We start from the raw sequence: 23,574 nt of genomic DNA, 5'->3' as shown, positions 1-23,574 counted from the left end.
CTGCTTTGCCGAAATTCACTCAACACAGTCGGGTCTGGAAGCAATTAACCGAGATAAACGAGGGATTACAGTACAACATGTTAAACATGTGCAACATAAGTCTGCAAAGTTGGAAATGTAGGCTAGGGTCCCTTTAAACGTGAAGTGCCGGCACCAAAACAGCTTTGTTACCTATGAAGCGTATGATGCGGCGAATGAGTGGGTTGAGGTAACAGCAGTCGCCAGTTACGATGGTCTTCTCCTGGGCGAGGAGAGATTCCCTCGTAGATTTCATGGCATACATGGACACCTCCCCAACGAAAATCTAGAAGCACACACAAAGAAAAGATGACGTTGTTAGAATGTAGAAGAGATAACGCTGCGCTCGTGTGTCTTGGGCTCTGGCGCGCAAGCACCGTTTCTTAACGCAGCCTTTCGTCAGCTCCATTATAGTGGTGACATTTCATTACCTCTGATGGAAAAACTGCTGCTGGACACGCTAAATGAAATTCCTGTAGCGAGGCCGGCTGCAATTTTGTGTGTGTGTGTGTGTTTGCAGGGTTTGTTTAGAAGACATGCGGCTCTGACCCTCACCATGTCCTTCACCGTTGTTCCCAAGGAGCGTGTTTGTTTGTTAGCGTGATTACCAAGAACCTACCTCAAATTGTGGTCGCTGGATTTTTGTTTACTTAACTATAGGCGATGTTTCTGACGATACCTAGGATTGTCTACTCTATGCAAGGCTGTAAGACCACGCTGATTTTGTTTTGATACTTAAACACGTGCTTTGTTTGTTTTCAGCCCAGTTCCAGGCAGGGCGGCCCTTTTTCCACTCAAAAAAAACAATGACCGTGGGGCTTAAAAAGGCCTATAGTGTAGAAAATGTTTCTGCTTTTCTTTGTTTACATGTCGACCAATGACACACGATTTCCAGTGTATGCAGGCAGTCAGTTTTTTGTTTGGTCCATATTGGGGTTGTTTGGATGCACACGTATAAAATTCTACACCATTTTTCATGTATTTATTCCTTAACTACTTCTTATTATTATTATTCCGGCTCATTTTGTGTCCGCTAACTCCACCCACATTTCTCAACCGATTCAAACCAATCCAAGGTCAAAATGTTCCTCTCTTTCAGGACATGTTGGCTAGCTAAATGTCCCACATTTACTGACAGTTTTCCCACTGATGAACGGGCAATTGTTTCCCCAACCCGATGGCTGCTGGTTCAGTCCTCGATCCCACTGTAAAATCTAATTCAAAAGACTTATGCATTTCAACATTCAGTCTGCATTTTTACTTTCCAACATCTCAAATTCCGCCGTTTTTAGTCCGTTAAAAAGGAATGAACAAATTAAATAGTAAGTATTCAATATTTTCAGTGACATTTCTCCCATAAAAAATTAATGGGCAATTTCAGTACCGCCCCCCTATTGGTGGATATTCATTAGACATTAGACATTACATGTAGCAGTCCGCGCACGGGGACATGGCTCAGGTTGTAGAGTGGGCGTCTACCAACCTGATGGTAGCTGGCTCGATCCTCAGTCGAGGATATTCTAGGATATTTCAGCATTCACATGCAACTTCTACGGAAATTGCTTCATCTAGCTTAGTCTTTAAAAAAAAAATAAAAGGTACAAGAAGCGAGATGAAAACCCCACAATGCGGTGCAACTGTTTGAAGGCTTCAAAGAGGTTTGAGTCGCGTCTACATTCATCAGCATGAAGGAGGATTAATCTGCATTTATCAAAGGCGTTTTTTGACTGGCTGATTCCTGGCGTCTTATCATACACCAAATCTCTGAAAATTATGAAATACACCATGAAAGACATGGACACACCGAAAAGGAATTCACCCAGTAGAGAATAGAGGCTAATGATTTTTATTAAGATAGAAACTCAAACTGTGTCCCATCAAAATGAGTTTGTAGCGTACAAAAAGAATATGTGAATCCTTCACAGGGAGCCTAAATCTTCCTCACACTTTGCCTGACAGGAAACAAAAAGAGCCGGGCAATGTATCTTAATAAGGCCGACATCGCCACCACGGTAATTAATGGAAGCGCGGGACCGCGGTACCCTTGAAAGTCCATAAAATGCATCACCTGTGACATTAAAATGACAGATTGCAACTGCCCACCATATTCAGGCTTAGCCTTTTTATGCATATCCCCTTATTCACACGCCAAGCACAACATCTTGACTGCAGGAAAACCATCATTCATAAACGTTGCAATGCTTTCCATCGCAACGAGACGACAAAGTCGATCCTTTATGAGCAGCACAGCGACACAGTTGCAGACGTTTGTTAGGATTCTGTTTATTATCTGATTGGGTATTATTAAAAGAATTATACAAATGTAGCAGGGACCTGCAATCCCAAAATAGAAGTGATGTGTAATTGAAAATAATATCATCTGAGGAAACAACAACATCAATTTACTATCGCATCTGCTGAAACCAATCAGATGATATTTTCCTTCGTATTTACGCTGAAGCATTTTGCTCAATCTTGCCATCTAACAAGATCAAGCTCAAACTGTGAAACTAATATTTGTCTCCCCTGAAGGAAGAAAGGAATAGCTGTGAACAGAATTATGTTACGCAATGTGGCTTATTTTGTCATTTTACACACAAACATCAGTGTCCAAACTTTTCTCAAATGTAACCATTGTTAGATAATGTTGTTACACCTTTAGATTCAGTCCATTTGCTCAGTGCATTTTCAGTCTAACAGCTTCTCAGAGAAGGCCTTCTTGGCACACACTCACATAGCACAATCAGAGTTGCGCAACAGACGGAAAAATACTGGAAGAGGCAGACGCATAATAGATGCATTGTTTTCACTCACTCACTCTTGGTTCATTATCGAGTCCAGCGCTGTGACTATATCGAAATATATTGCTTTTATTTTTCAATTCAAGTTGAAAACCTTTTGAATTGTGTAATTGTGACTACTTCCCTGATAGCAACACGGTCCAAAGAACCAGGAAGAAAGGCTAAAGAGAAGCAATTGCCATTACATCGTGGTAGCATCCCAATGACATTTATATGACGTGAAAGCCTACCAACAACCTGTTTGTTATATTGAAAAGGAATATTTAGCAGGACTGTGTATGAATAGTAGTTTTAACATACGTAGACTACAGTGGAACCTCTGTTTTCGTCATCAATCCATCCCAAAAAGTCTGATAAGAAATAATGCAAATCCAATTCACTTTACAATTCCAATTTCCTATGAATAACTTTTTTTTTTTCTTTAAAAAAGCTCAGACTGAAAGCCTATTCGTCTAACGCTCACAAAATAGGTAGTGCGCTTGAACACCTCATCAGCACAGGGCGCACAGAGCTGGTCTTGCAAATTAGAAGGGACGTTGCAAGGGACGGAGAGACTGGCTTATCGGGAGGAATACCACTACGCTGCTGTTGATATCGAAGAATGCCAACTTTATCCTTCACTTTGCCGTCAGTGTTGGCATTTCCGTCATTTCTGAGCATTTGATGATGACTAATTTCACTTCAATTTTCACTTTCACTTTCCTTTCCTTTGAGTCTGCCTCATGCTTGGGAGACATCATGGAGTTTAAAGTCAAAAAGTAAACTAAAAAGAACAAAAGCGATGCCTCGGCGTCCAGGTTATTCCGCCCACGTATTGTTCCGCCGGGTGCACATAATTCCTTTTCTTTTTTGTTTTTGTACAATATTAATAATTTGTGTAGGGCCGCCTGTACTTGGAAAGTAAGGTTGGGTTGCTATGTTGTCGCAAAATACAGCGCTTTCTTTCTTTGTGTGATTTGTTGTGTGAACGCGGAGCTTCTTCCCCTCAAACAAGATCCTGCTGAGAGCATCCCGCATAAATTACAGGCTGTTTGTTAATTGGCTAACATCCCGGGCCTGCCGTCGTTAATTCCAGTTGGTTTTATGACGCATGAGGAGAGGAGCAAAGTGCCGAGTCAACTGTAACACCTGACAAGGCACTCTCACCGGGCACAATTAGGAAGTTGGGGAAATACACACGTGTAAAAAGGGCGGGGGTGAAACAGGAAGTGATGAGCTTTCAGCTCAACTGCTGACACGGCACTCCTCACCGGGGCGAAGCGTGATCAGGGACAAGCAGCTGAACGAGGTACACACGTAAAATGAAAACCCTGAGAGAGAGGAGGTAAATATAACATTGCCGAGTGTGTTGACTAGACACCATATCAGCGTGGAAGGCTGCACACGTGCGCTCGCCACTAATCACTTGGAAATAACACCGTCAGGCACAGCTCCTGACCAATCAGAGCCGTCCTCTGAATGCCTGTGTAGGCTTGTAACGCAGCGGACTGATGATTCCTGCACGACAGTTAGCCACGGTGACAAATTACAAGCAGTGGAATGTGATTCATGCGTTCATCAACAAATTACAATAAGAAAACTGAACGTGATAAAGAACATTTTAAGGCAGTGGTTCTCAACTGGTGGGCCGTGGATCCATTAAGGGGGGGTCACAGACAGCATGTCAAAAATGACATTAAAATATGTCATATACAACTGGCGTCTGACTTATTTTGAAGTAAAACTGAGCAATATTTTCATAATCTTCCTCCTTGGGATATATATATATTAAATTTTAATTTTGGTGTTATTTATATGCACACAGTTATGTCCTCATTTCTTCAACAAAATGCCTTAATAAACACTTTGGACAGTTAATTATGTGTAATAACTTTTCCAAAAATGACAACAAATGTTTTGACTTAAATAAAAGTATAAAATATATATATATATATATATATATATATATATATATATATATATATATATATATATATATATACTGTATATATATGAAAGGATAAATAAATCTAAAAATAAAAATGACCAATAAAAATGTAAAAAAAAATGGTAAAAATTACTTAAATAAAAATGTAAAAAACAATGAAAATAAAAAATGTTTCTTCGTACAAAAAATCTTTTTTTCACCATAAAGGCATTTTATGAAAACTGTATTCCCTTAATATAACCCCAAAGTCCATACTGGGAACCTCATCATAAGGAAAGCTATTCTCAAGCTACTGTGAACTATTAAGCTATTAGGTTGTGTGTTCCTGTGTTTCTTTGGGGTTTTCTGTACACAAATACAATCCATGTTGCTAGAAAACAGACCAGTCAGAAGGAAATGTAGTATATAACATAAAGCGCCCAAAAGAACCCAAAGCCATCATGCAACAACACTGACACCTGGTGGACAAATCTTGCCACTTCTGTTGAACACATTTTGAAGCGTCCGATTGGTTGTGGTCATGTGGTATGATTAAATTCATACTGCCGCCATTCTGGGTGCTTTTAACTTACAAATGAAAAAGCTGGAATGTGGAGTTTAATATGCAAAGATGAAACTCCTCGGACTGAGCTTTGTCGTCATCTCTCATGGGCTGGGCTAAAAATAGAATTTCCATCTCACCTCATTTGATAAACACGCACGCGGTGCTACCTATGTATTAAAAGCGGCATTTTAATGTGGCTTTAAAAGTCAGTTTAATGCTGCGTAACCATCTGTAGCTGCAGCAGAGCGAGACAAAATGGCAGTAAAGATGAAAGATGTTTCCTGCCATGGCCATGTGAGAGCTAATGGGAATATTCACAACAACAATAGTTTGCCAGCCTTTCTCACCGTGTCGTCATCCGTTGGTCTTGAGTTACAAGACGCTAACTTGCACTTAAAAGTAGGACACGGATGCTACTTCTTTAGTGTTATTTGTTTTAATTGCGATAAGTGTAATGCTATCAGCTTAAAGCAGGGCTCAACTCGGGACCCATGTTTTCCTATAGTCATCAAGATGAGGCCCACTTTTATTGAAGCCAAAGATGCAAATGTATTTGTTGGGGTTTTTTTCAATTTTAATACCCGCAATTATATGTCCGTAGGCCTGTCACAACACATTTTGCTGGCCATAATTGTCCTACACATTATTGTCGATAAACGATATTATTGACAATATTGAAAACAATATTATTATTTTTTGAGACCATTTTTTCATTAATGATATGGGATAACAATGTGAGTACATTGTACCAAAAACAATAATTAATTTCTCAAGAGTACTCATATACAATACAATAAAATCCAATTAAAGCTTTTTTGGGAGGGAAAGGGGCATGCAAAATACTTTTAGGGTAGGACTAATCATTTGAAAATGGTTATATATCAGTGGATGGTTTGATTTACGATATATTGTTTGTTTGTTTTTTAGCAAACTCTTCAACACAATAGTTATTTATTGACGGTCCCTCGTATAAACAACCAGCGATTATAGAAACACTTCCCGTGCGAGCACCCCGCACCATGAGAGAGCAGTCCAGGGGAACTACCGCCGTTGCTACGGAGCCGAACATTCAACTGCCAACGTGAAATTAACAGTAATTTGTGCAGGTGGGGGAGCTCTGGTGCTTTTTTGCCACTCCTGAAACGCGACTAAATTGGACTGGTGTGAGATCAAAGAAAAAGAAATCAAAGAAAAGCGAGAGAGGACACGTTTTCCACTCTCTTGCCTGCTAGGTTAGCACCCCCACCCCCACTCTAGCTAGTTAGCATGCTAGCTCAGTGTGTGTTTCTTTTGGCTTCCAAAAGTCTTTGTCCTACCGTCTCCGAGAGGCCGACCCCCGTGTTGTGCCGCATGGGGGATATAGGCAGCCCCAAGTATAACCAACCAGCGATTAGAGCAACACTTCCCGTGCGAGTTCCCCGCACCATTAGACAGCAGTCCAGGCACAGTGGGGGGAAACTATCGCTGAAACTATTAGAGCCGAATATTCAACTGCCAACGTGTCATCCATCCTGTGCGGTAAATAGAGAGGAGAGATGAAAACAAACACACGCACAATTTATCCAGGCTGCAAAATTATCCAGTTTGTTTTTTTTAATCGTTTGATTAATCGATTTATCGATTAACGTGACAGGCCTATATGTCCAAAGTGCATTTTAGAGGAATTTATGAAGGCATTTTGCTGAGGAAATGAGGAGGAACATGATAACTGCATGCGTACAAATAATGAATAAATGAAAATTATTATGTATAAAAAAAATATTATAATATAAACATCAAACTTGCAGATATGTCACTTCAAAGTGCGCAATGATTATATACTAAAGAGGAAGATGACGAAAATATTGCTCAATTTTACTTCAAAATTTAAAAAGAACAAAACAAACGAGTCAGACATCGGTTGTGTCACGCTCTGTGATGACTTATTCCGTGTGACAGTTTGGTTTATTTTTGGTTTTATTTTTAACGCCACAAAGCCAAAACGTAACAGTTTTTATGAAGTATTTCATTTGACTAGCTGTTTGCGACCCGTGCAGAATAGATCCACATTCCACTTTTGGGTCCTGACCCACCACTTGACAATCACTGATCTAAGTGCACTAGAATTCCCCAATTGGTACATTTGCAGTATTCGTAGTGCACCTTCAGACTGTTTCTGATTGATCTTGCGTAACACTGCAACCCCTATGTTCAATATTAAATACATTTTATATGAAAAAAGACGAGCCTCCAGGCATGTCGCTCTCACCGCTCTCTTCATTAATTAGTGTGTCTAAATAGCATGTTGTTTTGATAGGAATCATTGAACCAAGATGACACCTCCATTAAAAACAGTACTTAAGTCGCATGTGGCCCGCGGAACTGTTTGGAAAATAGCATTAAGTTGGGTCGTATCGCAGCCCTCATCAAACAACGTGCTTGCGATTATCCGCGCAATAAATGAATAGTTTAAACTGTTGCTGTGGCGCTGCTGAGTTCAAGTGGCCACGGCATTATACTGTACACAGCACTAAATGCACAACCATTATTTCTAAAGGTGCCAGATTGGGGCTTAAAGTAATAATAGTTTAACTGCACATGAAAAGAAACGATACCAATTTTAAACTATTACAACCCGTCTGTACAAAATAACACCTTAAAGAGGCATAAGACGGTCAAACATTTTAACGACAACAAAGCTGGGAAAGGCGTAATCTACCATTCCACAGCTGCAAACTCGGGCTGTGATGTTTTTGTGTTGATACAAATTCTAAGGGTGCACGATATGAGGGGAATTATGACATCATGCCGATAAATATGATAACATTAAAAATAGCTCCAATAACTGATCATTTTTAAAAAGCGCTCCAATGAGGCGAGATTACCCGTACTGTGCAGGTGAGCAAATCAAGCACGCCGTTTATCTCCTGCCTGTGATGTTAACGGCCTGTCATAACCTCCCCAGAGAATTCACTTTCCGACGAAAACAGTTCACGTTCTAATTCTACCACATGCTCCACAATGAGGGGAAAAAAACCCACGAGCACACAAAAAGGGCAAAAGGTTTGCTAGAGACCTCCGTGGCGTCACACCGGCTGCTCGGAGCGTGTCCCTGAACACAGTGCACCTTGCTGGGCCACTCCAGGTGGCTCCTCACGCTCTATGCTCTGGTTCTCCTGACCTCCGTAGCGGCACACCGGCTGCTCGGAGCATGTGTCCGAATATAGTACACTTTGCTGGGCTGCAGCAGGTCTCTCCCTCCCCTCAATACTCTGGTTCTCCTGACAGTAGTGATGTGGTAGTTGTAACGTCATGATATTTGATTAGGACAAATCAACAGGTACAGTTGGTCAAATCCTAATTGGTTTGAGTCCTTTTTACCTCCAAGTGTGCACAAACTTCAATTAAAAAAAAAAAATCTGAGATTTCCAGAATTAAGTCGTAAATTTACAAGAAAAAAAGTAGTAAGTTTACGAGAAAATTCAAGAGAATAAAGTCATAATATTGCGTGTCATCGTGTCATATGGGAAAATAGAGCATGTCTCTTCAGGAAGGAAGGAAACTTTCCTCTTGCAAAAAAAAAATACTATTTATGGCGAGGGTGTTTGGGTATGGCGTTATGTGTCAGAGCGGCTGAGGTTGCTGGACAAATTAATATACCATATTTCTGTTGGAGGTGTTTGTTAATAACAAAACTGCAGAGACTATTTGGCATTCATTAGGGGTAAGGCATTTATTCTGACTTTTTTGTAATTTTATAATAATAGCATAATAATAATGTCTATTTTTTTAGATATTTTTTGCCAATTAAATAATGATGATTAAATAAAATTTTAAAAATGCAGAGACTATTCTGCATTTATTAGGGGTAAGGCATTTATTCAGATTTTTTTATTTTATAATAATAGCAAATAATATCTATTTTTGTAATGTTTGCCTATTAAATAATGATAATTAAATAAAATATAATAACAAAACTGCAGAGGCTATTCAGCATTTATCAGGGGTAAGGCATTTATTCAGACTTTTTTGCAATTTAATGAGCGGCATTTATTTTTATTGATTTATTGATTTTATTGATTTATTCAAATTTATATTTATTCATATATTTATTATTTATTTCTACGATTTTTATGTTCAACAGAGCCACTTTATTGCTTCTTATTTTAAGAGCAAGAACCCTAAAGATTGTTAAATGTTGTTAAAAGGTAAAAATACAGCAAAAAACGCACAATGTAACGTTTTTAATAAATGAAATGTCGACACTAATAATTAATAATAACGCAAAGCTTTGGCTTTAAATATATATATTTTTTTACAAAATTAAAAAAATATATTAAAGTATCAAAGTGACACCCAACATCTCGCTAGAAAAAGTTTGGACACCCCTGGTTTATACTGTTCCTGCCACTGATTTTGTTTCTGCTCAGAGATGATTATTTCCACCTAATTTCCAGTATCAATACATTCAATACAAGCAGTAACATGCACAGACTAAACGCATGGAAAAGAGTGCAAATGACTTAAATGCAGAGATGTGACTTACAATAGCAGTCGGAGCAGCAGCCACCACGCAGTACAAGATGAGGGGGGGTACGAAGCTGGATTCGTCCGTCCCAGGGTACGGCTTCATCAGCTCAGCATCATTACAGAAGAACCCCTGCATGTGCACGCTGAAAAGGTCCGTGCACTCCATGTAGTAGGCCAGCAGCACCGTGCCGGACATGATGACGAGCTGGAAGAAGAACATGTTGGAGGTGCAAGTTAGGAGTCTTTCATCATTCACCGTTTAAAAAAAAAAGTTCACTCCCAAAACTGGATCTTTCCCGGTCTTTCCTCTCCTCAACTGCGCTCCTCTAGCAGATTTTAACACACAACAAGCCAATAAATCCTCAGAAATCATCTCTCTCTCTCTCTTTCTCAAGCTAACTCACCAGCAGCATCACTTACCACCACCTCTCCTCCTCCTCCTGCACCCCCTCATCCTTTTCATCCCTCCAACGTCAAGCTTTTGTCTCTGTTCCTTTTCCCTTTCCAGAATCAGCTGCAGGCAACCCGGCTTCTTTTTTTAAAGTATGGTATCTTGAGTGCATGATGACAAATCAAGGCGAGAATGCAGAACGGTTTTTAAGCGGAGAATATCTTTTTTTTTTGTTGCATTTTGTATAATTCAGCCGCTAATGCGCTGAAATAGCAGTGGTAATCTGCTACGCTTTTATATCAAAGGAGGCTGATGAGATGATTTCATGTTTGAAATCAAAGGATTTGGTTAGAAAAAGGGGGCTAGTACAATATGAATTCTGTATATGTGGTGGAGAAGCATGTCTTAGTCACACTGTAAGACAGCCAAATGTACCAAAAGGCTGGGACGTAAACATACGGTGTTCCCTCGTTTAAAGCCAGGATAGGTAAGTGAAATCCGCGAAGTACCAACACTATTTTTGTACAATGATTATATACGTTTTAAGGCTGTGAAACCCCTCACCATACACTTTATACACTTTTCCTGGACAGGCATTCACATTTTAGCGCATTTCTCTCCTGCTTAAACACTCTCAAAGTTCAGATTTCGTTTGAATTTTAATGAAGTGCCTCACGCGTATTCAGTCCTCTGATCGTGGCCTGTCCTGGCGCCGTTAGGCTGGAGCGTTTTTGTATCCTTGTTAAAACATATTCCCCCCCGTCGTCCTCCATGAACGGAAGATTCATTTACAGTACCCCAGGCGCCCTACAGCCGCGTAACTTCTGCCTTCATTCAGCATGTATGATCGCTAGCAGCTCGCAGTCATACAGCAGAAAAACCGGCAGCCCTGCACGGCGGAGACTGAGTGACAATGGTCTACGGCCAATCAGAATGAAGAAAACAATGGGCGGGTTCTCCTTTAACCAATCAGGACTGTTGTGGCGACCGGACACGTCTTCAACTCTCACATGGCACAATACCCTCTGCTGGTAGCAGTAGGAAAGACAATAACAGACACATGCAACAGAGCACGATAGATCACTCTAATACACCACAAGGACGCAGAACGCTGTGTGTGTTCATACACTGTAAAAAAAAAAAAAAAAAAATACTGCAACATTGCACTTAAAAAAAATCAGCAAAAGAGCGAATCTGCAAAAGGTGAACCGCGATGTAGCGAGGGAACACTGAACACTGGGAACAATGAAACTGCATTCACATGAAACAAAGTTATGGAAAGAAAGCAGGAAAGGTAAGACAAGATTCATCACCAATGTTCACTTTTGCACTGTTTTGGCTTCAAAATAAGCAAAGTTTCATGTGGAAATTGTATGATTTTATGGACTTCTTAATGGCAGACGTTGGTCTTTGAGTGTTAGCTTCTTTTTGACATTTGCCCATTTAAGTGTGTGTGGTTTGAATTGTCCTTAAGTTGGTTTTGTTGAGCTTTTGGCTGACGTTTGTGGCACACAGGCGTCCCTCACAACATCGCGTTTTGATTATCACTCCCTCGCTATATCGCGTGCTTTTTCACAAATTAAATAATAATTAAATAAATGATCACTGTTTTGTGGTTGAATACGGCCTAGAAAGAAATGCAAATTTAAGTAAATTGGACTTATTCTTGGCTGAAATTAAGCATTTTCAAGTATAAAAATTGATAAATGTTCTAACTCAATGAACTAAAATACAACTACAGGGCAGTGGAAGTGTTGTATTCTACGTTGGCCACTAGGTGTCAGTGTTTGTTGAGACAGGCACTAGACTCCTCATTAAGGTTCTCTAGGGAACACATTTAATGTGACACTGCTAGAGCAGGAGTTTTATTTACGTCTTACATGGCTTATTTACTCGTATTCTGTCTGTTATATTGGGTAATACGAGTGTAAAGCCATTTAAAGAACCTATGCTGTACAGAAAACCCAACAAGGAACTGCTAACGTGTGAGTCCATGTTATTTTATTTATGTGTAATATGTCTTATTTTCTCTGATTATATCTACTATATTGGGTAATAGAAATGTAAACGTGAGTATAGGAGTGTTTTTTCATGTCTTGAGGGTCCTAATAATGTCAAAAAACATATTTAGAATATTTTAAACAGGTTTTCTATGCCATAACTGCAAAAATATCACGTTTATTAACACTGAATCCTACCTCGCGGAAATTCACTTATCGCTGTCGGGTCTGGAACCAATTAACCGCAATAAACAAGGGACAACTGTACAGAATAGTACGCGTATAGTGATGATGACTGTAAATTATTATTCGGGCTGTCAAATTATTAAAAAGATTTTAGCAAATTAATCACAGTTTTCAAATGCATTAATCATGATTAATGACCATTTGCAACTATGTTTGCAATATGCCCTTTTTAGTGTATTTTATGAACCACAAGATCAATGACGGGACACAATTTGATGCATTTGTATGTATTAACACCTCACGTGTTACATAATGCTAAAGGATAGCACACACGTGTGAACATCTGAATCAACCATGCTCTTTTGAGCCATGAGGGGTTGCGTTCAAGACACCATGTCATTTTTTAAGTTGAATTCACTGTTTTGAGATGTATATTGTGGTATATTTCTGAGCATACCTAAATGCAGCACTTCTGCAGTCAGAGTTGCAAAGTAAGTGATAAGAATATCCACTGTTTTTCTTTCTGTTGATTTAGACCACACAAACAAAACACGCATAATAAAGACCTTGTGATGTTCGGTGTGCCCCTGAATGCAGCTCGCTGTCGTCTAATGCAGTTTGCCCCTGACCTTTTTGGACCCACGGACCGGCTTGTGTTCCCCAGGCCGATATAGCCATATAATTGACCTTCTTTATTGTGTATGGTGTAAAACGTAAGACAGGAACAACATCAATGATGGTGATTGGTGAGTTGGAGATACATACATGTGTTGGAATGCTACTGCTGTTGATGTGTTCAGGTCAGAAAAAACAGCGTCAGACTCTGTGCAGGGATTACTGTTCTTCCGTCTGCCGTCATAACAGAGAAGGGTGGCATCACATGGTAATTACGCTACAAAATTCAATGTAATTAATGAAATGAATGAATATGTTACCGCCAATGATGCGCTATTTATGAAAACCCTAATGATTATATAGCGGTTATTAATACAGCCAGAGCCTCGTACTGGGGTGCTTCTGGTGCAGTAATTATTATTGAATATCTACCCACACTGTGACCTCTGACCTCCTTGAAGGAGAAATTAGGTTGAATGATTGCTTATTGATCTCTCAGTACTCAATAATTTAGCATTAATAACACATATATAGGTATCTGTCAGTCTATATATTTATATTTCTCTCTATTATTCTAGTGTGCAATAAGGGTTTTAAAATCATAGCCACATACACGTGATGTGTTTTGCATGTTCCAGTCAGACACTTGCAATACCGCTTTGTAACACCGGGTGTCGCCACATCCCTTCTCTACTATCAGTTCCGCTTCGACAGGAAGACGGAACATATGCAATATTTCAACTTCTTCTACCTTACAAAACACCCCAAATCTGTTTTCTTACGCATACATCATGTGCACACGTTCAAATTAAAAATGTTTATTGGGGCAGATCACATTTGCTGAGCATCATTACATTCCAGTGTCAGATGTTGGGCTACACTAAATGGTGTGCTTATTGCCCAAATACTACATTTGCAATGGAAGCATATGAACTTCTTATGGCCAGTTAGTCAAACTGCTGTGTAATACATTGGTGTTTGTCATGGTGTGTGAAGCAGACTGAACACAATAGCCAGCAGGGTGCAGACTGAGACTGCAAGAAAGCATGATTGGTTGGCACATACAGTCTCCCACAGATGGCCATGCTGATGCAGTGCCTGTGTGTGTGTGTGTGTGTGTGTGTGTGTGTAGCATTAAATTACTGTCAATATGGGGCTTCTGAAAAATAGCATTTCGACCCGTTCTGCATGAGTTCAGTTATTCATCTTGACGATATCACCAAGTAACAGAGTTCTGCACTACAGTCCTGTATATGCAATGACACCATTGTCACATGTAGGCCACTGTACCAAAATAATCAGTGAAGCGCTACTAACTGCAGGACACCTTGTGTTTCTTGTATCCACATGACATCAGCACACAACACTACGTGGAGTCACGTTCCTCTTCTTCACTAAATACTGTATGTTGGCGGTTGTCTCGCTGCATGATGTCACAGTGCACAACTACTGTGCCCTCATCCATAAACACAAGGTGTATCGTTGGAAACGGCACTGCTTGGTGGATACCTGCTGTATGGTACCAACACACCTTCAGCCAGGGGTGTCCAAGGTGCGGCCCATTTTTGGCCCATGTCTACTTTTTAATTGATCCGTGGCACATTGTATCAATTAAATTGAATGAAAAACTGCAAGAATGGGAAAAATTGATTAAAAAAGACACAATGTAAAGCGAAAAAGCTGAAAAGTTGACGCTAATAACGTTGCTTTGACTTGAAATATACATACAGTCATCCCTCTCTATGTCATCTTTTTTCAGAATTTAAATAATGAATAAATGATGGCTGCTTCATAGTAGACTGTGGTCTATTATTATTCAAAACATATTGAGATGCAAGTGATATGTAGTATTCTGGCCACTAGGCGGCAGTAATGACACAAAACATTGATGAGACATTACCTGACATGACATTACCTTAACACTGCGTGAAGTCATCAAGTCAGCCATGGCATGTACAACATGATAGAGTGAAAAAAGTTCTCCTCCCATTCCATGTGGAAGTGGTAACTTTCTGTGTTCTTAAGTTGAGAAGATGCTGATTTTTCCAGCAGGGTTATTAACATTGAATCCTATATCGTGAAAATTGATTCATCGCAGTCGGGTCAAGAGGGTAAAAATAAAATATGTACCATAGTTGTGTTAACACAGTATCCACAGCTGTCCAATGCAAATGCTTAGAAGCAGCATAGAATTTCGATGCATGACACTCCAGCATGTTTACTCTATTACCATTAGCATGATCACATTAATGCTGACCTTCAGCCTATTGATGTATGCAAATGGGCCACAGCACGCCTAAGGTCCATTTTCAGCATCAGTTATATTTTTTTTTTCCATATTTTTCACCGTTAGCCGCTATGCATAGGCTCATAATGAGACGTTTGTCAATGTGCAGGAAGCCGAGTCTACCCTGGACAGGTCTGATCCATGGGTCATTTACAATTAAACTAATTTCCATGTTTTTAGTCTACACTGATGACCTTTCAAAAAATGTACCATTTTCCCTCAAGCCCATACATTCATTTATGTGTGGTGGCCTGCCACAGATGAATTTGGACCAGCACAAATGGATTTGCCGCTATCTATTCACCCTCGCACGTAAGCACGTTATAATAATATAACTTGTCATTCCAAGTACGTACAGGAGATGGCATCGTACCTCTGCTTCTTGACACACCTCATACACACCTGGTCTGCTAGGGAATAAGAATATGTAGCAAGAGGGATCACTGTTGCCAAATGTCAAGATAATTTAATAAAACCTGCATGAAAGAACACAAATCAATACAACCTGAACAGACACCTTCTGGAGAAAATGTCTGATTAAAGGAAACCACATACGCGTTGGCAGGGGTGATCTCCTCCTCCTGTGAGGGACAGAGACGATGAAGGGCAGCCTCACATGCCCAGACACCCAAGGCTGTTGAATCAGGTGATAAGCATGTGGAGGACTTTTTTTCAGAGAGGTGGCCTCTAGCCTCAAGCATGTTAGTTAATACAACATAGGAAAGCACAAATGCGAGGGTAGGGATGATCTCCTCCTCCTGTGAGGGACAGAGACGATGAACTTCAACTTATTTGTTCTGCTTTTCGGTTTTCTCGCTCACATTTTTTGTCATTGCATGCCAATTGTGCCAAATAATGCAAAGTAGACGCCCCTTCAACCACTCTGCCACAAATAGATCGCAGTCCGACGGGGTGGCATGATGTGGCGCATTTTATGTGACAGCTTTACACCTGGACGAGGCTCCCTCCCTGCGAGATGTATTGGCTCCATTATACGCGCTCGCCCGCCGCCAGCGTCACGCTACATGAGCCGTTCAGCGGGAGCCGACGCTCATAAAACGAAGGCAGAAAGTTACTGCAGCAAGACACTACCCGTCCACCTTGAACAACTTGACAGTGTATATTGGTGCAGACGGCTACCTGGACTGCACTTTCTATCTCTACGTTCTTCGCAAGTTGAGTCTTTGTGTTGATATGCGGAGCACAATCTTTCCACCACAGGCCCGCGCTCGACTGAGCTGCCGAATGCAATCAGCATACTAAATGCATGACCTGCTGTAAGACCCAAACGTAACGTAGAAATGATGGCGTCACTTTCTGAGCTTCAATGCAGAAACACCAAAGCAAAATAAGAGCTTTGATTTGAATAATTGATCAGTTGTAATGCGGTTTTCGAGCTAACTGGAGAGAATTTACTGGGGGAAATAATCATTCATTCATATTGTCGCGCTTATTATGTTCAGGGTCATGATTCAACTCGAGTCTACACCGTGGACCGGTCAGCAGTCGCTCACAGGGCACACATCAACACACAAGCAATCATACTCGCACCGGCACTTATCTGTGTTAGTCCACAGATAAGCCTTTTCCTGCAGCCCCCCAGGTGGTCGCATTGAGCACAGCCAACAGTGACTCAGACCTCCCTCCCTGAGGAGAGATTTCATTTTGGGGGAAATAAAAGATGAGAACTTGATTGATGGCTTTGCATCAGAGGCTGCGTGCATGCTGGAAGAGACGACTGATCAGGACATGATAAAGAGTCTTTTCTAGCCAATAGATTGTCTCCTTTAGAAAGGGCCTGCTGCTGCTATTTCAGGGGCTTTGTTAAGTCTAGCCAATGCTCAGCACAGAACCTGAAATTTGGAGATGATGTTGAATAGAGGAGTGGAAACCAGAGGTCCTTGTCAGTTATCAGCCCGTTCTTGTGATGAGTTCATGGAATTACAGTTGGTCAAAAATGTATCCTACATCTCATTTTCCCTGAGCCTGGGGTGTCCTGACAAGATGCAAGGACCACTTTGATATTTTGTGAAGCAACACATGCAGCTATGCTAGGAAGTTATATTTCAAGAAAAAAGTGAATCTCAGCTTCGTGACGTGGGTGAAAAGGCGCATTACTAGTGTCAACTTCGATTTTTGCTCCTTTTTTTCCCCATTTTTGCTTTTTTTTTGCCATTTTCCCATTTAGCATTCTTCTTAAATAATCCTCATACATTTTCTTCTTGTAATATTCTGACTTTATTCCCATAATATTATAACTTTTCCCGCCACCCTAATTTTCCCAAACTGTATTTTGTTTTGTTTGTTTCTCATAATAGAGCTTTTAAAAATGTTTTTTTTCTTTAATATTTCAACCCTATGCTACTAAAATGGCATTATTTTCCTTCATCACGCTACCCATTTATTACAAGTTAGAATACGACTTTTGTGTCTTAACATTGTGAATTTATTCTCGTAAAATTACAGCTGTTTTTTTTTATTTCTGCTGTTTTTAAATTTTCCATCTACTTTAACTTTCTTCTTGTAATATTCTGACTTTATTCCCATAATATTATAACTTTTCCCCCAACCTAATTTTCCCAAACTTTAAATTGTTTTGTTTGTTTCTCATATTACGACTTCTTTAAAAAAAATGTTTCTTTAATATTTCAACTGTAAGCTACTAAAATGATTATTCACTTATTTTTCCTCGTAATGTTACACGTTTATTCTCAGAAAATGACAGCAGTTTTTTCCATTTCTGACGTTGTTGGGTTGTTTTTTTTTCCCCAACTATTTCAACTTTCTTCTTGGAAATGTTCTTCTTGTAATTATGATTTATTCCCATAATATTTTGACTTTATTTCCATAACATTATAGCTTTTTCTGCAATCTAATTTTCCAAAAATTACAACTTTATTCATTGTTTTGTTGGTTGTCATAATATTAATAATAGACTTAAAAAAATACTTCTTTTTTTTTATATTTCCCCTTTGTGCTACTAAAATGATCTTATTTTTTTCCCAATAACGTTATTCTTGTAAAATTCCGATTTATTCTTGTGAGATTCTAACTTTTATTCTTTTAATATTTTGGGGGGTCGGGGGCTGCTGTTAAATGATATTTATGTGAGTGGACAGCAAAGTAAGAAAGTCATTGTACAGGGAAAGGTGTTTCTTTACTGCGCACATGACGATAAACACTTTGAATCTTAAATCTATCGAACAGCGCTAAGAAATGTGATTGCGATACACACACACTGTATATACGATATACACTGTATATACGATATACGCTGTATATACGATATACACTGTATATACGATATACGCTGTATATACGATATACTGTATATACGATATACGCTGTATATACGATATACGCTGTATATACGATATACACTGTATATACGATATACGCTGTATATACGATATACGCTGTGTATACGATATACGCTGTATATACGATATACGCTGTATATACGATATACGCTGTGTATACGATATACGCTGTATATACGATATACGCTGTGCACGTACGTTGCGCCTTGCCTCGTTTCCTACTGAACTCCAGTGCTGCATAACCACAGCCTGAGGGAAGTTCAACATCCATCAGCATCTTTTTCCATCATTTCCTCCTTTAATTCATTTACTCCCTCTTCCCTCCACCTCACTTCATTACACCTTCCTCCCTCATGATCCTCCGGAACAGCTGCTTTTTTTCAAGAGTTTCGATGATTAAAAAAACAAAAAACAATGCTTCTGAGGTTGATGACAGGAAGGAAGTGACAAATGGCCATGAGCTGTCAACACTGCCTCGAGGGCTCAACTTCACAGGCCAGCTGCTCCGCTGGGGATGGATAAGGGTTTCTGTGTCGGTCATGTGACAAAAACAAAGAAAAAAACATCCCGATGTGTCGGCGTGTAGCTTGGGTGAGCAAAATAAACACGGACGCAGCGAAACACAGCTGGGGGAGAGGGCGAGGAGGGAGTCCTGCTCCGCGCATCGCTGAAAATAAAGTGATGGCATTGAAAGAAATGAAGCTGGTGAGCGCTTTCAAGAATCTTGAAGATATTCATCGCTCTATCTGACTGTACATCTGCAGCAGAAATACGTCGACAAGCCGGGGGGTGTCCAAACGTTTTCCAGTAAGGGCCACATAGTGAAAAATGAAAGGATGCAAGGGCCAATGTGATATTTTGTTAAGCTACGCTAAGAAGCGATGTAAAAAAAAAAAAATCCCACATTTCAGCTTTGTGATAGAGCTGAAAAAGCGAGTTATTAGTTTGAACTTCGATCTTTGCTCTTTTTTTTTCATTTTTGCTGCTATTTCTACTTTTTTGGAGTAAAGTTTGTTTGTTCTTGTAAGATGATGACTTTATTGCCATAATATTTGTACTTTATTCCCATATTATCACTTTTTCCCCAACCTAATTTTACAAAAATGACAACTCTATTTTGTTTTGTTTCTTTCTCATAATATTACAACTTAAAAAACTTAAAAAATAAAATGTTTTCTTTCATATTTCAACTCTGCTACTAGATTATTTTTCCTCATAATATTACAAGTTGATTCTCTGTAAATTGAGACTTTTTTTCTTGTTAGAATACGACTTTTTCTCTTAATATTTTTATTTTATTCTTGTAAAATTACAGCTGTTTTTTTCCATTTCTGCTAATGTTTTTTTTTATTTATTTTTCCAAATATTTCAACTTTCTTCTTGTACTTCATGTACTTGACTTTACTCCCATAATATTTGGACTTTATTCCCGTAACATTATAACTTTTTCCACAACCTAATTTTAGAAAATTACAACTTTATTCATAGTTTTTTTTTGTTTTTCATAATATTACAATTTTATTGTTTTTTCTTATAATATATAATTTTTGTATATACTTTTTTTCACTCATAATATTCCAATTTTATTCTCATTACATAGCCTTGACACTGCATGAAGTCATGGAGTCAGCCATGGCGTGTCTGACATGATAGAGTGGGAAAAAAAAGTTATCCTCCCATTCTGTGTGGAAGTGGTAAGTTTTTGGCTTCTTAAGTTTTAAAGAAATAAATTCAAGGCTAACTGGTTAGCCCGCTAGCTTGTTAGCTAGTAAAGTGAGGAGTGTTATTTGATGTCTACAGGGCTCTAATAATGTTAAAAAAACAACATTTAGAAAGTCAAACCGTTTTTCTGTGCTCTAACTCCACCAATATTCCATTGATTAACATTGAATCCTATATCGTGGAAGTTAATTTATTGCGGTCGGGTCTGGAACTAATTAACCGCTATAAACAAGGGACGACTGTACCCACAAAAGTGCTGGGTTGCTGTTTTTTTTATTTTGTTTGCAGCACTTTCCTCCTGGTTGTTGTTTTCGACAAAAAAAAAAACTGACTTTTAGCAATTTGTCAGTGCAAGAACCCTACTGATTTTGAATGGTATACCAGTGGCGTCATACATGCGTGTAAGAACTCCTTTTAACGCCTCCTGTGTGATGTGAACATTTGTATGAATGTTAGCGTCAAGACTTGCAATCGTTTGCAGCTTTGGCAGGCGTTCGCACCTCCAGTGTGTTAGTCAGAGGATGCTGTCATCAACAAAATGAACGCTCACTTATTGACCCCACTTTCATGAAACACCCTGATTATGCAAACTGTATGATTAGCTGATGTCCAAATAAACTTCTCATGCTAAACTCAAGCCAAGACGCTTGAAAGCTGCAAAATGCGCACAAATGAAGTCAGGCCGTCCATCTGAGTACAAATCAACATTGTATAGAAGCAGCAGTGCCCAAAGAGTGATGCTTTTTTTTGAAGTCGTTCCAGCTGGAGAGCAATGTCACACTTGGTTTGGCTCAATCTTAATTGACAGTAATGGGATTTTAATGGGATCTTTTGTACAATAATCTAGGTGACTTTTTTAAATCGCTGTTTGTGCCTGTTTTTATTTGGCTCGTTCTATGCGCCTACTTTTGTGGGAACAGCTTGGGGAAGGCCCGTTATTGTGCCCCCGTGCACGGTTAAGTCATGCTTTAATGAGTTGCGTGTGGGAAAACGTAAGAACCCTGGCCTAAACCCCATTCGACACTTTTGGGATAAACTAGAATGGAGATAGTGAGCCCGGTCCTAGCTCAGGCCCAGCATCAGTGACCTCTGACTTCTCCTGGATCTTCCCAGAAGAATGAAAGCTGGTAGTTGCATGGGGGGAGACCAACTCTATGGCGTCTCCATCTGGTTTAGTTTTGGGGTTAATTTAGATTTATATATTTACAGTACAGTGGATTCCCACACATTTGCGATTTCTCAGATTTTTGGTCAAACAATTCATGTTTTTTGTCCTAAAATAGACATTTTCTTTCTGCAGAAAAGTCGGTAATGATTTATAACACGGGTCAAATGTACAGCGCACACGGAACAGCGCACAAAGTTTATATGTTTATGTCTTTATGATTCCCTGATCATGTTTTTTCACCAAGCGTTGAGATGTCGCCCTTTGTTCAGCGGTCCTTCAACGCACCATAGTTGCATGCTGCGAAGCAAAAGTGAAACTTAAACACTCCTGGACAAAATGTTAAGACCAGATGTTAACTCACACGCATACCTATGGACAATTTAGAGTCGCCAATTAACCTAACATGCATGTGGGAGGAAACTGGAGTACCCGGAGAACAGCGGGGAGAACATGCAAACTCCACACAGAGATGCCCAACGGAGATCGGAACCCAGGTCTTCCCCATCTCCTGACTGTGTGGCCAACATGCTAACCACCAGTCCCCCGCGCGGCCCATTACCGTAATCAGAAAAGTGAAATCCTATCAAAATAGACAGTGTGATATATTTTAATTTGCACATCTTTGCCCCCTTTAGTTGCTTTCTTGGGAGTGAGAGGCGATGCAGACGTGTCACGTGATGTGTTGTGTTACATAACGAGTGCAAAAGGCATGAGGCTGCTCGACATGCAAGGTGCAGCCTTGTGAGCAGGAAGAGAAATGAAATGAAAATAAAGAAGAAGGGCGCATTAAGTATCGCGTCAAGAGTGTGAGAATGTGAGAGGTCAGTTGGGAAGAATGCCGGAGCTGAAGCAGTCAAAGCGCACTCATTCAAGGAGCATCTGACCCAGGGAAGCAGGTGAATGGAAGGTGTCTTTGGGGAAGAGCAGAAAGACGAAGCAGGGAGTCACGTAGGGTGCCCTGAGACGTCCCCCCTGATTAAAGACCTTCTGCTAACAAGGTAATTAAATATGGAGGAAGGCGCACACACATTTAGCCTTCCACTCATCCCAACACTTCACGCTCCAGTTAGCCGTTTACAAGTTACCACACAAGGTCATTTTGCTCGTGTTTGAACTTCCTCTCACACACCTCATGTGCGCCACAAAAAATAAATACAAATCCTGCACACGCCACCAACGTCGACACGTGCACGCAACTCACCTCTACGAAGATGAAACACGGGATGATGGAGTAACTGCGCAGGATGTGGTTGGACGCCATCTTGCCTCCCCGCCAGGAGACTTCCCCTCTCAGGATTCACAGCGCCTCACTCTGTCAAAGACGCCCAACATCACATGTCAGCGCTCATCTTATAATAAAGTGGGATCTGCGCTAAGGAGTAGTGGTAGTAGTAGTGCGCAAAGCCGCCTTTCTTACTGCCCGCAGCTCGGAAGCTTTTCCTTTTATTGCAGATGATTACATTGCAGAGACGTCTGGTAGTTCAAGAGGCAGGAAGGCCGATTTCCTTGCCTGTTGCAGGGCTCCCCAACAGTTTTTAAGTGTAACAGATCGCAGTAAACACTTTGCGGCCCAAAAAAAAACATACACTTTTTTATTTTTTAATGTTGTGCAAAAAAACTCCCAAAATCTGTCGCTGCATGCTTTTCATTGGATAGCGACAGTGGAACTCACACAGGCATGCACGTGTGTGTGTAAGGAATATGTCAAAACGTGTCATGACATCAGCAGGGTCTCATACTATAGCACTTTTGCACTCGAGCACTTTAACACTTTAGCACTCGAGCACTTGGCTCCCCAGGTCAGGTGTACATGGTTTCATGCCTGTTGTTTTACTGTTTTTATTTCTTTTCTTCATTCTTTAACTCATTCAATTCCAAAGACGTAAGTTATACGTTATACGTTATTTACGTTTTTTTGCGTGAGAGGCACAAAGAGGTGATGTCGCAACTCCCCACCAATGGATTTCACTTCAGAGCAATTTTAAGCTATAAAAACGGCCACAAGGTGGCAGAAGTGCGGAAAAAACACACATGACAGGAAGGAAGAAGTGAGAGAGTGGAGTAGTGTAGCGTGCAGAAGGTTACG

At 40.0% G+C, this 23,574-nt stretch overlaps 1 protein-coding gene across 3 annotated transcripts in view; it reads right to left on the bottom strand.

Annotated features, from left to right (window-relative positions):
- The window catches only part of plppr1 (phospholipid phosphatase related 1), a 50,847-nt gene that overhangs the window by 14,728 nt on the left and 12,545 nt on the right, over positions 1-23,574 (bottom strand). For 2 of the 3 annotated variants that reach the window (XM_054756302.1, XM_054756303.1), the window contains exons 2-4: positions 22,690-22,800; positions 9,816-10,004; positions 172-304 (exon numbers count right to left, since the gene is read on the bottom strand). In XM_054756302.1, the coding sequence (XP_054612277.1) occupies positions 172-304; positions 9,816-10,004; positions 22,690-22,749 (382 nt within the window). In that variant the 5' untranslated portion in view covers positions 22,750-22,800. The remainder of the gene's footprint in view (positions 1-171; positions 305-9,815; positions 10,005-22,689; positions 22,801-23,574) is intronic. The other variant, XM_054756304.1, reaches the window with a different exon arrangement.

The sequence above is a fragment of the Dunckerocampus dactyliophorus genome, chromosome 17, assembly GCF_027744805.1.
Source record: "Dunckerocampus dactyliophorus isolate RoL2022-P2 chromosome 17, RoL_Ddac_1.1, whole genome shotgun sequence".
Classification (NCBI taxonomy): Eukaryota; Metazoa; Chordata; class Actinopteri; order Syngnathiformes; family Syngnathidae; genus Dunckerocampus; species Dunckerocampus dactyliophorus.
The sequence above is the reverse complement of the archived record's forward strand: the minus strand, read 5'-3'. Positions and strand labels throughout refer to the sequence as shown.